The sequence below is a fragment of the Schistocerca serialis genome, chromosome 5 (genome assembly GCF_023864345.2).
Source record: "Schistocerca serialis cubense isolate TAMUIC-IGC-003099 chromosome 5, iqSchSeri2.2, whole genome shotgun sequence".
Lineage (NCBI taxonomy): Eukaryota > Metazoa > Arthropoda > Insecta > Orthoptera > Acrididae > Schistocerca > Schistocerca serialis.
The window spans coordinates 716145951-716163160 of NC_064642.1; the positions used below are offsets into that span (position 1 = coordinate 716145951).

The window sequence follows — 17210 nt, forward strand, 5'->3', positions numbered from 1 at the left end:
GCTGCACAGTTGCGTGTAGTGGAAAATGGATAGGACTGTGTTTGTAGTGTGCAGACGAAGAGGGAAATGGTCATTACTCAAAAACAAGTAGAAGTTGCACTACCTAGATGACAGGCTTCTGGCTACTGCCCTTGGCTGTGGCAGCTTTGAAACACTTGGAAGTGGCTGCAACACCTCTAGCTGTGCCTTGTATTCAAAATTTCACTGTGCTTTTTGCTGGGTGGTTCTCTAATTATGCCTCAGAAACAGATACAAGGTGCAGCCCAGAGTGTATCGGAGACAGTGTAGACACTTCATGGATCAGAATTGTGGCTCATTTCTATCACACCACAAGCAAATCACTTAGATATTCTGGTTACAAGAACCTGCAAAATTAAGGTGGTTGTTGTTGTTGTCTTCAGTCCTAAGACTGGTTTGATGCAGCTCTTCATGCTACTCTATCCTATGCAAACAGCTTAATCTCCCAGTACGTACTGCAGCCTACATCCTTCTGAATCTGCTTAGTGTATTCATCTCTTGGTCTCCCTCTACAATTTTTACCCTCCACACTGCCCTCCAATACTAAATTGGTGATCCCTTGATGCCTCAAAACATGTCCTACCAACCAATCCCTTCTTCTAGTCAAGTTGTACCACAAACTCCTCCCCAATTCTATTCAATACCTCCTCATAAGTCACATGATCTACCCATCTAATCTTCAGCATTCTTCTGTAGCACCACATTTCAAAAGCTTCTATTCTCTTCTTGTCCAAACTATTTATCGTCCATGTTTCACTTCCATACATGACTACACTCCATACAAATACTTTCAGAAACGACTTCCTGACACTTAAATCTATACTCGATTTTAACAAATTTCTCTTCTTAAGAAACACTTTCCTTGCTATTGCCAGTCCACATTTTATATCCTCTCTACTTCAACCATCATCAGTTATTTTGCTCCCCAAATAGCAAAACTCCTTTACTACTTTAAGTGTCTCATTTCCTAATCTAATTCCCTCAGCATCACCCGACTTAATTTGACTACATTCCATTATCCTCATTTTGCTTTTGTTGATGTTTATCTTATATCCTCCTTTCAAGACACTGTCCATTCCGTTCAACTGCTCTTCCAAGTCCTTTGGTGTCTCTGACGGAATTACAATGTCATTGGCGAGCCTCAAAATTTTTCATTTCTTCTCCATGGATTTTAATACCTACTCCGAATTTTTCTTTTGTTTCCTTTACTGCTTGCTCATTATACAGATGGAATAACATCGGGGAGAGGCTACAACCCTGTCTCACTTCCTTCCCATCCACTGATTCCCTTTCATGCCCCTCGACTCATAACTGTCATCTGGTTTCTGTACAAATTGTAAATAGCCTTTCACTGTATTCTAGTCAACATTGTCAAAAGCTTGCTCTAAGTCTACAAATTCTAGAAACATAGGTTTGCCTTTTCTTAATCTAGCTCCTAAGATAAATCGTAGGGTCAGTACTGCCTCATGTGTTCCAATATTTCTACGGAATCCAAACTGATCTTCCCCGAGGTCGGCTTCTACCAGTTTTTCCATTTGTCTGAAAAGAATTCGTGTTAGTATTTTGCAGCTGTGACTTATTAAATTGATAGTTCGATAATTTTCACATCTGTCAACACCTGTGGGATTGGAATTATTATATTCTTCTTGCAGTCTGAGGATATTTCGCCTGCCTCATACATTTTGCTCACCAGATGGTAGAGTTTTGTCAGGATTGACTCTCCCAAGGGTGTCAGTAGTTCTAATGGAATGTTGTCTACTCCCGGGGTTCATACAAGTCGTTCTCTTCTCTCCAAAGGTCTCTCTAATTTTCCTGTAGGCAGTATCTATCCTACCCCTAGTGAGATAAGCCCCTACATCCTTACATTTGTCCTCTAGCCATCCCTGCTTAGCCATTCTGCACTTCCTGTCGATCTCATTTTTGAGATGTTTGTATTTCTTTCTGCCTGCTTCATTCACTGCATTTTTATATTTTCTCCATTCATCAATTAAATTCAATATTTCTTCTGTTACCCAAGGATTTCTACTAGCCCTCATCTTCTTACCTCCTTTATCCTCTGCTGCCTTCATTACTTCATCCCTCAAACCTACCCATTCTTCTTCTACTGTATTTCTTTCCCCCATTCATGTCAATTGCTCCCTTATGCTCTCCCTGAAACTCTGTACAACCTCTGGTTTAGTCAGTTTATCGACGTCCCATCTCCTTAAATTCCCACGTTTCTACAGTTTCTTCAGTTTTAATCTACAGCTCATAACCAATAGATTGTGGTCAGTGTCCACGTCTGCCCCTTGGAAATGTCTTACAATTTAAAACCTGGTTCCTAAATCTCTGGGCAATGGCCTTGCCGCAGCGGATACACCGATTCCCGTGAGATCACCGAAGTAAAGCGCTGTCGGGTATGGTCGGCACTTTGATGGGTGACCATCCAGGCCGCCATGCACTGTTGCCATTTTTTGGGGTGCACTCAGACTCGTGATGCCAACTGAGGAGCTACTCGACTGAATAGTAGTGGCTTCGGTCAAGAATACCATCTTACGACCGGGAGAGCGGTATGCTGACCCCATGCCCCTATATCCGCATCCTCCACCGAGGATGACACGGTGGTCGGATGGTCCCAGTAGGCCACTCGTGGCCTGAAGACAGAGTGCTTTTTCTAAATCTCTGTCGTACCATTATACAATCTATCTGAAACCTTCCAGTATCTCAAGCCTTCTTCCATGTATACAATCTTTCATGATTCTTGAACCAAGTGTTAGCTATGATTGAGTTATGCTCTGTGCAAAATTCTACCAGACGTCTTGCTCTTTCATTTCTTACCCCCAATCCATATTCACCTACTACGTTTTCTTCTCTTCTGTTTCCTACTATCGAATTCCAGTCACCCATGACTATTAAATTTTCGTCTCCCTTCACTATCTGAATAATTTCCTTTATTTCATCACACATTTCTTCAATTTCTTCGTCATCTGCAGAGCTAGCTGGCATATAAACTTGTACTAGTGTAGCAGGAGCGGGCTTCGTGTCTATCTTGGGCACAATAAGGCGTTCTCTATGCTGTTTGTAATAGCTTACCTGTACTCCTATTTTTTTATTCATTATTAAACCTACTCCTGCATTACCCCTATTTGATTTTGTATTTATAACCCTGTATTCACCTGACCAAATGTCTTGTTCCTCCTGCCACCGAACTTCGCTAATTCCCACTAAATTTAACTTTAACCTATCCATTTCCTTTTTTAAATTTTCTAACCTACCTTTCCGATTAAGGGATCTGACATTCCACGCTTCGATCTATAGGACGCCAGTTTTCTTTCTCCTGATAACGATGTCCTTTTGAGTAGTCCCCACCTGGAGATCTGAATGGGGGACTATTTTACCTCTGGAATATTTTACCCAAGAGGACGCCATCATCATTTAACCATACAGTAAAGCTGCATGCCCTCGGGAAAAATTATGGCTGTAGTTTCCCCTTGCTTTCAGCCGTTCCCAGTACCAGCACAGCAAGGCTGTTTTGGTTAGTGTTACAAGGCCAGATCAGTCTATCATCCAGACTGTTGCCCCTGCAACTACTGAAAAGGCTGCTGCCCCTCTTCATGAACCACACGTTTGTCTGGCCTCTCAACAGATACCCCTCCGTTGCGGTTGCACCTACGGTACAGCTATCTGTATCGCTGAGGCACGCAAGCCTCCCCACCTACGCCAAGGTCCATTGTTCAGGGGTGGGGGGGGGGGGGGGGGGTGGGGGGGGGGGGGGGTGGAGGGTTATGTAATCAAATCTCTCCTAGCAAGTTGGAGAAGATGGCACTATGCACTTCATACATTCCAAGATGGCGAGAAAGTTGTATTTACGGCTACTGAGTACAGCTGACAACATGTAATAGGCCATTCAGCACAACTGGATGCTGCCACTCAGAGGCCACCACTGATTCCTTTACATGGCCAGTTTAGTCATCTGTGACAGTAAGCCAAGGGGTAAAAGCACAGCCTGCAATTTGCAGCATCTACGCAAGAATTGATCACAAACTCTGGTTTGAAGCTCAGTGGAGGGCTTAAACCAGGGGTTCGGACAATAGTGCAACAATCATATGAAGATTTTTTTATCTCTGTTATTGAGTGGAGAATAGTAAGACTCCTCTTGCTAGGTAGGTGTGATCTACACGCATGGTAACTAGTCTGTAAGTGGAGTACATCTGATCTTTAAAAAAGGTTAGACAAACTCCTCCATAGGCCTGTTAATCATATACACTCTGTGATTCTAGAGAGAAGTACAGCAGCCAAACTGAGTGCACATGATAACACTCGTCCTTTCAAATCAGAAAGAGCAAAATTTTAATATGGCAGTGGTTAAAAGGAAAATTTTTCATTGTAATGCGCAAAATTAGTCTCTCTCAATAATGGTAATAATTCAAACATAGTACGAAGAACAGAAAGATAGCTGGAATCAGAAGTGAATAGCTGTCAGTGGTTGACTGAAAATATGATAATATTAAATAGGGAAAACACTTCCTAATGTTCAGCAAAATTATATTCATTTGGTCATGAACTGGCTTTCGGCTTCTTTTTCCCAAAAACCATCTGTATGATGTAGAATGTGAAATTTTACTTTGTCAAAAAAAGCAGAGGGACAATCTTACAAGAAATCCTGGGAATAAACAAATACATGACACAGAATGCCAGCCTAGTATTAAATGATCAGACTCAATTTCTTTTTCCTCCTCGTTAAAGTAAGATTTTGTTACAAATATAGATTCAAACTGTAAAGTCATTTTACTCATTATTTGTTGTATGCACCTCCACATAAAAACTTTCTTTGCCACCTTTTTTGTTAATGTAATTATTGTAATATTTTCCTTTGTAAACAATACGTCATTTTTGTATCTCCTCTACAAATGATATCTATGTAAGTTGCATATCATGTTTATCCGTATTTGTGACATTCAGTTGTCACCTGAAGATGGCCTAAGAAGACGAAAGTTGGTTCATAACCAAATAAATATAATTTTGCAGAACATTAGAAAGAGGTGGTGGTAAATGAGTTTAAACAGGTCAACTGGATGCATTTGGTGTTCCAGAGAAAACTTGAGATTATCATATAGAAATTTCACTGTCATATTGCGGTAGTATGGTGAGATTTCACATTGCAAGCATGAGAATGGGATGCTCAAGTGATTAAAAACTGTTCCGGGGGTGGGGTTTGAATGAGATGATTCTGAATATATTTTCAGAAAATTTCTAGCAGTAGCTAGTTAGATACCAGACTTTTCATGACAAAATGTTAGACCTTCTGATAACTAAGAGATCTGAGAATTTTGATTCAATTAAAAAAGGGAAACATGACAGAAAGACATTATATCATCAATAACTCAAGTTGTTAAAAACCATGGTTAAAAAGAAACAACTTTTTCCTGTTTAGCAAATGAAATATGACATGTAGCAGATTGTTAAGAAGTCAATTTCACACAGTCACATTTGGATAAAAACATTTGGAGTAACAATGAGTAACACTCAAGAGCATTGTACAATATGCATTAGATATATAAGTGGTCATCAACACTATCAGGATGGGAAAGACTTCCCTCTATGAAACAGTAATGGTGTCAGAAAGCTGCTAAAAAAGCGAACAGATCTTCATCAGAGATTTAAACTATGTAAAACTACTAGTTAAAAACACTATTGTTGAATGAAGTTCAAATGAGTGTAAGGTTGGCGATGGGGGACACAATCAATGAATTCGACAGTACTGATAGGCCACAAAAAAGAAAGGAAAAAACCTATGAAGTTTAGGTATTATATAAAGTACATAAATGGTTTAAAGTCATCTACACAGTTTTGGATGAACCGAAAATTGCAATTCCACCAATTTGCTTTGATCTCCGATGTAACTGTGTCGTGTGACCTCACAGTGGCACAGCAGTTTTGAGTCAAGTCAAGTTTGTAAATGGCTTATTGTAGTATTTAGTGGCTTACTCACATTGGATGTTTATATTTCAGAACTGTTGGTTAGATATGGTAGTGATTCATTTGACATTGTCAGTTGAGTCCGTGAAGTTTTCATTGGAAGAAACTGTGGTGGTTCACTAGTGAGCTACTTTGATTTTGCATACTGTGGGTGACAAATCAGTACTTGTTGTGTTTGGTATTATTAGTGCCATAGGTTTCTTACGGTCTGAAGTTCAGCAGTGGTTTTCCTTTTTCATCAGTAATGGACATGACAGAGAAATTTACGGACAGATTATAACTTGCTGCAATGAGCAAAGATGTGGTATCTATGACCATGTTCCTACAATAATTTGTTGAACTGATTATGACTGATTTTGGTTTTCAGGTTTATTTGTGTCTGTGTGTGTATGTGCGTGTGTGCGTGTGTGTTTTGACCAGCCTAGATTTATGCGACTGTGGCTTTGGTTGGTAAGCCTTCACAATGTGGGAACTGGATTCGGCGTTGTCTGTGGCTCATGATACTGCGCCCGGTCATGATCAAATCCGGTACAGCATGCTGCAGCACTTGTTGCTGCCATCCAAGGAAGTTCTCCTGAATTGTTTTAATATGATATGGTTATCCGGCACATTCCCTGACTCGTGGAGGGAGGCGATTTTGATTCCCCTCCTCAAACCGGGGAAGGACCGAACGCATCCCAGTAGTTATCGGAGTATTGCTTTGATGAGCTGTGTCGGGAAGACGTTGGAACGCATGGTCAACCATTGCCTGGTTTGGCTGCTCGAGAACAGGCAGCTCCTTAGCCACTCTCAGTGTGGCTTTCGGAGATGTCGTTCAACTATAGACAACTTGACCCTGCTTGAGGTGGCCATCCAGCAGGCCTTCCTACGTAACCAGCATTGTCTAGGTGTATTCTTTGACATTAATAAGGCGTACGACACTACTTGGTGCCGCCTTATCCTCAATCAAATCCATCAGTGGGGCTTTCGTGGCCATCTTCCCATCTTCATTCAGTCCTTTCTTTCCCACCGCCTCTTTCGATATCGGGTTGGTAATGTGCTATCTGATTTGTACGTGCAGGAGAATGGTGTTCCTCAGGGAAGCGTTTTAAGTCTCACCCTCTTTGCCATCACCATTAACAGTATCACGTCCACTATCCGGAGTCCTGCCCAGTGCTCCTTGTTTGTGGACGATTTTGTTGTTTTTTGTTCTTCCTCCGGTCTTGTCACTGCTAGGCGGCAGTTGCAGCTTACGATAAAGCGATTAGAGGCATGGACTGCGAAGGCGGGTTTTACCTTTTCTGCAGACAAATGTGTGTGTGTTCATTTTAATCGTTCCCGACGTCTTTTTACCTCCCCTGAATTGTGTCTGAGGGACACCATTCTTCCTTTTAGCAACACTGTGAGGTTCCTGGGCCTCACTTTTGATTCCAAGTTGTCGTGGTTGCCACACTTTAAAAACCTCAAGCTGCGGGCCCTGAAGGCACCGAATATTTTGAAGTGTCTGAGTCATCGGTCCTGGGGAGCAGATCGGGCGCGTCTGCTGCAGTTTTATAGGGCTTTCGTCCGGTCGCGTCTTGACTATGGATACACAGTGTATGGGTCAGCAAGGCCTTCGTATCTGAAGATTCTTGACGCAGTACACCATGAGGGTATCAGGCTGGCCACTGGTGCCTTCCGTACCAGTCCCATCCCCAGCCTGTGTGCTGAGGCAGGGGAACTGCCACTCGCTATCTGGCAGAATCTCCTCATGGTGCGACGGGTGTGTCAATTCCTTGCCTGTCCTACCTCCCCTGCATACCCTACCATTGCCCGACCGCTTATGGAACGTCTCTTTTCCAGTTGTCCCAGGGCAACGAGACCATTTGGGATTCGTGCCAAGCATTTGCTAGAATCCCTTGGTGTGGAGCGTGTGGCACCCCAACTCCAGGGTTTTACCCGCCTGCCTCCCTGGTTGCTCCAGAGGCCCAGCGTCCTTTTAGACTTGTCAGAGTGCCAGAGGAGCTGCACTCCTGCATTTGTTTTTACTTCCTCATTTTATGATATTTTAAACCAGCATCCCGACCGTGTACCAGTATTTACAGATGGGGACTCTGTTGGTTGTGCTGTTGTTTTCCCTGATCGAGTCATCAAGTTACAGCTTCCTGCGGCGTTTACCATCTTTGATGCCAAATTGTTTGCCATATTGCGGGCATTGGAGCAGATGAGATGTGTTCCCAGTCTTAAGTTTCTCATCTGTTCTGACTCCCTGAGTGCCCTTCAGACCATGCAACACTTGTACCCAGTGGATACAGTCGTCCAGAACATCCATGATGCCCTACTCCACCTGCAACAGCAGGGGAAGGAGGTTTCTTTCTGCTGGGTGCCAGGGCACGTGGGTATTAGGGGAAACGAACTGTCGGATGTGGCTGCCAAAGATGCATGTTCCCTCCCTCACATTGTTGACTGTGCCATCCCCCTCCGTGCTGTTACCTCCCTTTTGCGTTTTCGTGTTTTGCATCAATGGGAAGAGGAGTGGCTGGCAGTCAGTGAAAATAAGCTGCGTCCGGTCAAGGCCACGACGCGGCCATGGCAAATGTCCTACCAGTCATGCAGTCGGGATGAGGTTCTCCTCACTCGCCTCCGCATCGGGCACAGTCCCTTACTGCATGGTTTTTTACTCCGGCAGGAGGACCCCCCCAATCTGCAGTGCTTGTGGCGTCCAGATTACTGTCCGTCACATTTTACTTGACTGTCTTTTATTCTCTGACCAGAGGGCGGTGATTTCCTTGCCACCGTATTTGGCCTCTATTTGCAAGACAACGCAACGACTGTGGTTAAGGTCTTACGGTTTTGTGTCCTGTCCAATTTGTTGCCTCGGATTTTAGGGAGAGGATTTTAATGTGCTGCTGGGTGACTGGCCCAGGTTTTAGGTAAGAGGTCCACCAGTCACGATTACCTACTTGTTTCACTTCGATTTCTGTTCTCTTTTCCTCGTGTTTCCTTTCCTTTTTTAGTGCGTTTCTTCTCCTCTTGTTTTGCCTCTGTATGTGAGGATTTGGAACTGCATCAGATCTGTGTCTTTTAGCCATTCTCCTTGTTCGCTGTCCATCTTTGTCCCTTCACCACATGTGTTCCTGTTTCTATGTGCTTGGGTGCTGATGACCGTGCTGTTTAGCGCCCAAAAACATCAAACCACACACACACACATTTATGCGACTGTGGCTTTGGTTGGTAAGTATTTTTATGTGGTTTTTATTTTTTATTTTGTGTATGGTAAATGTTTATAGTCGTTAGTTTATATCAAAACTGGTGATGATACAAGTTTATACAAATTTCAGGCGTTTTCTTGTTAATTTTTAGTGATTATGCTAGATTCTGGTTGGTATAATGGATACTAGTTTACTGTCATTGCTTAGATCACATTTTTGATATTATTGTGTGAGTTTTGGTTTGCTGTACTATGGACTTCTGTTTTAGACAGACAAGAAATGTAAAGGTTTGGATAACAGATTTTGTATGTTGGTTTTTGCTAGTGTGGACTTCATTTTCGATGCCATCTACATCAAGTGAAATTTGCAATATCTGATTTTGGAGCTGTGTGTAGTTCGTGTTATTGAGGGGTTCGTATGTCAAGTGAAATTTGTGGTACCAGATTTTTGAGTTGTACCTCGGTTCCTGGTCTCAAGAGCTCGTTTGAGCTACATATAACTCAAGTGAAATTTGTGATACGGGGAATCCTGATTTTGAGAGCTTTGTTTGAGCTCTATGAGACATGAGAAATTTACCATTCCAATGGTTTTCAATTTCTGATTGTGTTGAATGTTGACAAATTTGGTGTGGTTCATTTGGGTTAATATTTGCTTTGGAATGGCAGTGTTATTTTTGTCGTCGTATGTTTAGTTTGTCCATGACCAAAACCCCCAACTTACCACAGTTGTCCTGTTAGATTTTATTGCTGGAGTTAAATATTTCGCATGTTATCTAGATTTGTTTACAGATGTAATGAGTGGCAGCATGGTTGCTTTATTGCATATGCTCATATGCTGGCAACTAGGGTATCCACTATTATGGGTCAAAGCAGCTGGGTGGAATCACAACTTTCAATACTTCCACATTTTTCAGTAACCATTTGGAGGATGAAACATAGAAGACTTAATTAGCCTACTGAATTCTATCTTTCACAGCTGTGTAGACCTACAACATATGTTTGCCTACTTCTATTCATCCTACCAATCACAACACAAATGCAGAAATGACATATACTGAGATGTGCCCATGGAACGGAAAAAAAAGAATAAAATAAAATCACTTAGCTGAGGAAATGTTCCATTTCTGACACCAGTTTACCACAGGTCACTGGAGTAATGAAGAGTTCCAAGTGATATGAAAACAATTAAGGAAAGCTCACTTTGAAGGAGGATCATCAGGCATATGTACATACTGTAACTACAGAACAACTTTGTTACTCCATTGTAGAATTACGAAACAAGCTTTCTAACCATTGTGACGACTGCAAATGTCTGTATAAAACAACTTGGATTCTCAATCAATACAGGAAATCTAATTTGTTCTGTTCATCCACAAGATACAAAAAGCAGCAAAATAGTGGCACTTGTGTGGATGACATATTTCTTAACTTCAGGAAAGCATTCAATACATAGGGTGTCCCAGAAAGAATGGCAAATATTCAAGGCTATAACAGAGATGATTATTCCAAGCAAAAAAGTCTCATAAACATGGGATCTAAAATGTATTCTTAAGAGCTATGAGCACCTGTTCATGTCCAGTACTGTGAAGCACATCTCTTCCAAAGGACAAGTGCTCACTGCTCTTAAGAAACACATTTCAGAGCCCATCTTTCCCAGACTTTTTTGCTTCAAATGATCTTTTCTGTCATGTACCCGGGTACTGACACTGCATCCTGGAACACCCTATATAGTTACCTAGTGAACAAAATATAGGCTTACTGAATATTTGATCTGGTTTGTGACCGGGCTGATGACTCCATAGACTGTCTTTAATAAAGGGGAGAAACAGTCAATCTGAAAGTAATTTCAGGCCTGCTGCAAGGATGCATTATATGACTTTTATTGCTCACAATTAACAAACAAATGACCTGGTGGGAAGAAAGTATCAGTTTAAAATTAAACATAAAGACTGACCTATTTCATGACAATCAGTCAACCCTATGTATCAACTTGTTCATATTCTGATGATAAATGAGAATATCAGAGTTACAGAAAGTGACAAAAACAGCAACTCCCTCTACAAGATCATAAAGGGGAACTCAGTGCAAAAACCAAAAACTTACACTTCAGCGGGAAACTGCGGAGTTTACAACAGACGAAACACAGGTCATAAATGAACAGAATTTGTGAAGAAAAGCAATGTGCTTTTCTCCAACATATTCTTCCAAAATAATGGACTTGGCATGGATCAACAAAATGAAAATGCACTATGTTTTATTCCTTAAAGAATTTGTTGAAAATAATATATCTATCTTTTACACCAATAGCTCAGTTCACAAAAACAATGCAAGGAATACAAACAATCTAGGCCTATATGAAACTTCTTACAAGGATGTGGCTCAGGCAGTGCTCCACAATAATCTTTCTTCCAGGACTATCACTGATTACGCAGGAGGTGACTTTCTAGGAAGTTTGTAACATAGGAGAACGGTACTTATGGAAGTAAAGCTATGAGGGCAGGTTCCTTTTTCCCATGAATTTCAAACACCCACAAAGAATAAGAACAAACAATGGAGATGACAAGAGACGACACAGGAGAAGAAAGACAAAAATATAGACCAGAAAAAAGGAATTAAAATCACACCGAGTGTGACAGTGGTTGGCTGACCATAGAAACAAAAAAGGAAAAGCCAACCACCAAGAGACACATTAAAAACCCCAGTCTAAAATCGTAGGCCAAAGGCCAGACTCAACACAAAAAAAGGACAAACACTTAGATCAAGCGATAAAAACCCCCTGCACGAATAAAACTCAAAACTAAATCTGCCATCGAAATGTCATCTGATAAAAGTGTAGGAAGCGTATCAGGCAGTTCAAACGTCAGCCTGAGCAAAGTTAAAAGCGGGCAGTCCAACAAAATGCTGACCACTGTCAAAGCTGACCCACAGCGAGGTGGTTCCTCGTGGCTCAATAAACAGCTGTGTGTTATCCAGGTGTGGCCAATGCGCAGCCGCTCCTTGATGGCCCAAAGTTTGTTGGGTGAAGGAAGGGTGCGCCATTCTTCACCCCAGGTGCGAAGTACCTTCTGCTGCAAAACTGACCTGAGGTCACTCTACGAAAGGCCAATCTCCAAGGCTGGTGCACCAACAGCCTGTTTGGCTGGTGTGAACACACTCATTTCCCGGGATGCCAACATGACCCAGGGGCCACACAAAGACCACAGAGCAGCCACAATGGGCAAGAGTATGGAGGGACTCCTGGATAGACATCACCAGACGAGAGTGAGGGAAATACTGGTTGATAGCTCGTAAACTGCTCAGCGAGTCACTACCGATAACAAAGCACTCACCTGAGCAGGGAAAGTCTTGAGTCATGTCTGAATAGCTCAGTCAGTAAAGCAATTTCCTGGGAAGGTCCAGCACACACTTTTAATCTACCAGCAAGTTTCAAATCAGTGGGTAAAATTAGTGGAGGAGACAAAGAAGATCCAAAACACGCAATGGGTTTCAGGCTGTGTTCACGAAATAGCGAGAGCAAGAAGGGCACTGAGATGCTAGTTCAACTCCTGCTGCACACGTCCCAAGTTAGGTGCAGTGTGAGAAATCACATTGCAGTAAGAATCGAGAAACCTACTTCGTGTAGGAAACGTACAGTTAAAGGAATGAACCGAAAAATCAGTGTTCATACTGAGGTTTGCTTAGAGTCGTTCTCCCTGCATACCATTCCCGAGTCCAGCACAAAAGGAGAAAGAATGACTGTGATACATATGTAACTTTTACCAACGTAACCCACAATAAATTGTTTCTAGAACAGAATTGTAAATTTGACTGGTCCCAAAATTTTTATGATTCCTATCGCCTCATAATGGCAATGCTGCAAATCAACTTGAAAAATAAAGCTGCTAACTAACTTTCGTCCTTGGTGTGATTGAGAGCAGAGCCTGAGTTATTGGACGAATTGTTGTCCTTACTAAAAGTATTTATATTCCTCCACGGCTTTTTCATTACCACACTTACTAAAATGTTTTATTTTATTTTACGACGCCGCAACAAACTGATGAAATACACACTACATAGGAAGGCGAGGCACCATGCCAGTCTAATCATAACACTCTGATGATGACACGTCTTATACCGGTGTGATGAATGGTCAAGGAATGAATAAATAAGTGTACTTCTTCGACACTTGGTAAATATAAATTTATATGTAAAGATATTCGTATCAATTTGTAAATATATGCACAACTACAAGAGTAAACAGCAGTAAATAATTCCCGAGTACGTGACACTACATAACAAATGTCATACTGCGTTAACACATCATAAATACATCTTCGGCGTTACATATACGCGGCACTGCTCCGTAACAATACCTCAAATATCACCTCCTCGTCTTCATCGTCCATCGTTTCCGTGACATTTGCACGACAACCATGCCGTAAACAATGTATACAAATACACAGGCAAAGATCCTACATAGCAAAGATTCTAAACTCATCTTTCAAACCACAGTCTCAAAGATCATGTCTACGGACGAAGTTTCGCTGAAGGTTTGAAACAAGCCTCTAGCAACAGCGAAACACGGGAAGTGACGTAGTTCTCATAAGTTTCGCTGAGGAGCGATTCTTGCTATAAACGCCAATGGAACGGAAAACGAAATTACTTGCAGATGGCGGTGTATTAACGCTAGACGTCATTCACGTTTTCAAGAAGTGTTGTAGGAAAGATACACATAATTATTGGCCTCTATCATTGCCATCAATCTATTGTAGAATTTTGGTACATGTTTTATGATCAAGAATTATGACGTTTTCGGAGAACGAAAATGTGCGCTATAAATACCAACATGGATTCCGCAAACAGAGGTCTTGTGAAACTTAACTAGCTCTGTTCTTCCAGAAAATTTATAGCACTGTAGAAAATAGTGTTCAGACTCATGCCGTCTTCATTGATTTCAGGAAACTTTGACACCGTCCCAAATTGGCGTTTAGTGAAAAAAACACACGCATACTGAGTATTGGAACAGATTTGCGATTGGATTCAAGACTTATTTGCTGACAGGACTTAACACGTCGCTCTTAATGGAACAAAATCGACAGATGTGGAGGTAATTTTCAGAACGCCCCAAGGAAAAGTGATATGACCGTTACTGTTAACAATATATATACATGTGTTTGTGTGTGTGTGTGTGTGTGTGTGTGTGTGTGTAGCAGTGAGATTACATCCTACAAATACAGATGGAACATCAAGTATAGCACCCGACACCACTGATTTTACAGGTATTTTGTTCTTCTTATCATCAAATAAATTAATCAGCTCAGTATTTTCTATTGACTAATACACTGTTTGTCTTGAATGACGAAGATACCTTCTCTGTGAAAAGACTACACATTGATCTTGTCAAAAGCCGAGTAGGATTTTTCTTGGTGTTGTAGCTCCTTGGGGCTATTTTTAGTATGTAGCCTTGTCAGCTTGTTACCCTTACGCCCGACTGCGCACATACTAGAGATCCTACCCGCACGTCCGGTATAAGCGCTGTGCTCTTTAACGAGGACAATATCTTCTCTGTGGAGGCGTATTGGAGAAGTAGCCAACAGGGATTTTGGAAAGTCCTGTTATTTTTCACCATCTGCTTTAATTTGTCTACTCGCAATAAACATAAACTCTGATGAAAGTGTTTATACTTCAGTTACAGGTAAAGGTGTATTATGTGATCAAAAGTATCCGGACACCTAGATGAAAACGATTTACAAGTTCCTGGCGCCATCCATCGGTAATGCTGGAATTCAATATGGTGTTGGCTCATCCTTAGCCCTGACGACAGTTTCCACTCTCGCAGGCGTATATTCAATCAGGTACTGGAAGGTTTCTTGAGGAATGGCAGCTCATTCTTCACGAAGTGCTGCACTGAGGAGAGGTATCGATGTTGGTCGGTGAGGCCTGCCACGAAGTCGGCGTTCCAAAACATCCCAAAGGTGTTCTATAGGACTCAAGTTAAGACTTTGTGGTAGACAGTCCATTATATGACGTTATTGTCGTGTAACCATTCAGCCACTGGCCACGCATTATGAACAGGTGCTTGATCGTGTTGAAAGATGCAATCGCCATCCCCGAATTGCTATTCAACAGTGGGAAACATGAGGGTGCTTAAAACATCAATTTTGGCCTATGATGTGATAGTCTCACGCAAAACAACAAGGGATACAAGCACCCTTCATGTCCTTGAGTTCCACGGAGCGCCCCATTCTGCTCTCTCACGATGTCTAATGACTACTGAGGTCGCTGATATGGAGTACCTGGCAGTAGCTGGCAGCACAATGCACCTAATATGTAAAACGTATGTTCTTTGGGGTGTCCGAATACTATTGATCACATACTGTAATTGTACTGTATATCATAAATAAAGTTTGTATGAAGAAGGAAGACTACACATTGATCTCGTCAAAAGCTGAGAAGCGATTTTTTGGTGTTGTAGCTCCCTGGGGCACTCTGGGATGCTCTCAGTGTGGTACATACACTCGATAAAGAGGCATGAGGCGTGTATCTATTTCTAACGAGCGACCTTATCAATAGAAAGAGTTGGAAGCTCTTCAAGACTGTTTCCAGATGATGTGGTTCTCTGTAAAAAGGTATAAACGCCAGAAGACAGTATCGATTTGCAAAATAACAAACATAGGATTGGTGAATGGTGCAAGTACTGGCAGGTGATGCTGAACATTAATAACTGCAACATACTGCGCATAAGAAATGAAATTTGCTATAGTATAACTGCACTGTTGACATCAAATAGCTGGAAACAGCCTTTGGGGTAAAATATCTATATCCACAGGGACATTAAGTGGAATGACCACATAAAACAAATAGCAGGAAAAAACAGACGCCGGAATGAGATTCATAGGGAGAATCTTAAAGCAATGTATCTCATCCACAAACGAAGTGGCTTGCAAGGTACCTGTTCCATCGATTCTTGAGTATTTTTCATCAATCTGGGACTCTTACCAGGTAGGACCGATATAGGAGAGAGAGAGAGAAGATCCAGAATGGACCATTTAGTCACGGGATCGTTTATTTGTCTCGAGAGCATTACAAAGATTCTCAACAAGCTCCAGTGGCCGACATTACAGGAGAGGCGTTGTGCAACATGGAGAGGTTTACTACTGAAATTTCTAGAGAGCACTTTCCTCCTACATACATCTCGACAAAGACCACGACGAGAAAACTCGAGAAATTAGAGCTAATACAGAGGCTTACCGACAATCGTTATTCCCATACACAATTCCGAGTGGAACGGGGAGGAAGGGATCAACAAGATTACCTTCTTGCCACACACTGTTAGTTGACTTTAGAAGTATGATGTAGATGTAGATAGAACGTAAGTTCATACCCACTTCATCTAAGATCATTTCATCTGTCTGCACAAAAATGTGCACCTTTCATATTTGCGTAGAATGCTCATAGCTTGTAGGCAGGAGTTCTGCACAGATATGAGATACATCAAACAAGAATGTTGGAGCTTTGAGCAAAACTGGCACAAATGACATATATGTCATGAAATCATAGAGAGCGAGAAGGAGATCGCCGCAAATCTGACGTGTCTGAGTCAGCTGTTTGTTCAGTCTAGTGTATGTCGCCAGTGTAGGCAGTGAATCCTAAAATGACAAAGGCAGATCATTACTCTGTAGAGTTTATTGCTGAATTTATTGAAATATATTGAAGTCACTCACGTTTGTGAACAATGAAGAGCAAGGAAAACAGTAATCGAAATAAGAAGACCTTATAGACCTAATTCTTTAATAGGTAAAATACGAGCAGTTAACCACACAGAAAACAAGGAAATGGTAATAAAAAATCTTGTCGACTGGTTACCACAAAAGTACCACTAGTGAGATCTGTTCGATGTGGCACTGAGGACGAATATACTATACAGGATGATCATTTCAACTCAAGACATTGAAATATCTCGAAAACTAAACATCAAACAAAGGAAAAATTGTTTGTCTGAGAGTGGGACATCCAATGACACCACACTAGATCTGCCATCCCACCCATGGAACGACGGTTCAATCCCGCGTCCGGCCATCCTGAT

The 17210-nt window shown here is 41.7% G+C and overlaps 1 protein-coding gene across 2 annotated transcripts in view; it reads right to left on the bottom strand.

Moving 5' to 3' along the window:
• The window catches only part of LOC126482319 (vezatin-like), a 111655-nt gene extending 98066 nt beyond the window's left edge, over window positions 1-13589 (bottom strand). For both annotated transcript variants that reach the window (XM_050106361.1, XM_050106362.1), the window contains exon 1: window positions 13498-13589. In XM_050106361.1, the coding sequence (XP_049962318.1) occupies window positions 13498-13530 (33 nt within the window). In that variant the 5' untranslated portion in view covers window positions 13531-13589. The remainder of the gene's footprint in view (window positions 1-13497) is intronic.
• Window positions 13590-17210: the final 3621 nt, after the last annotated feature.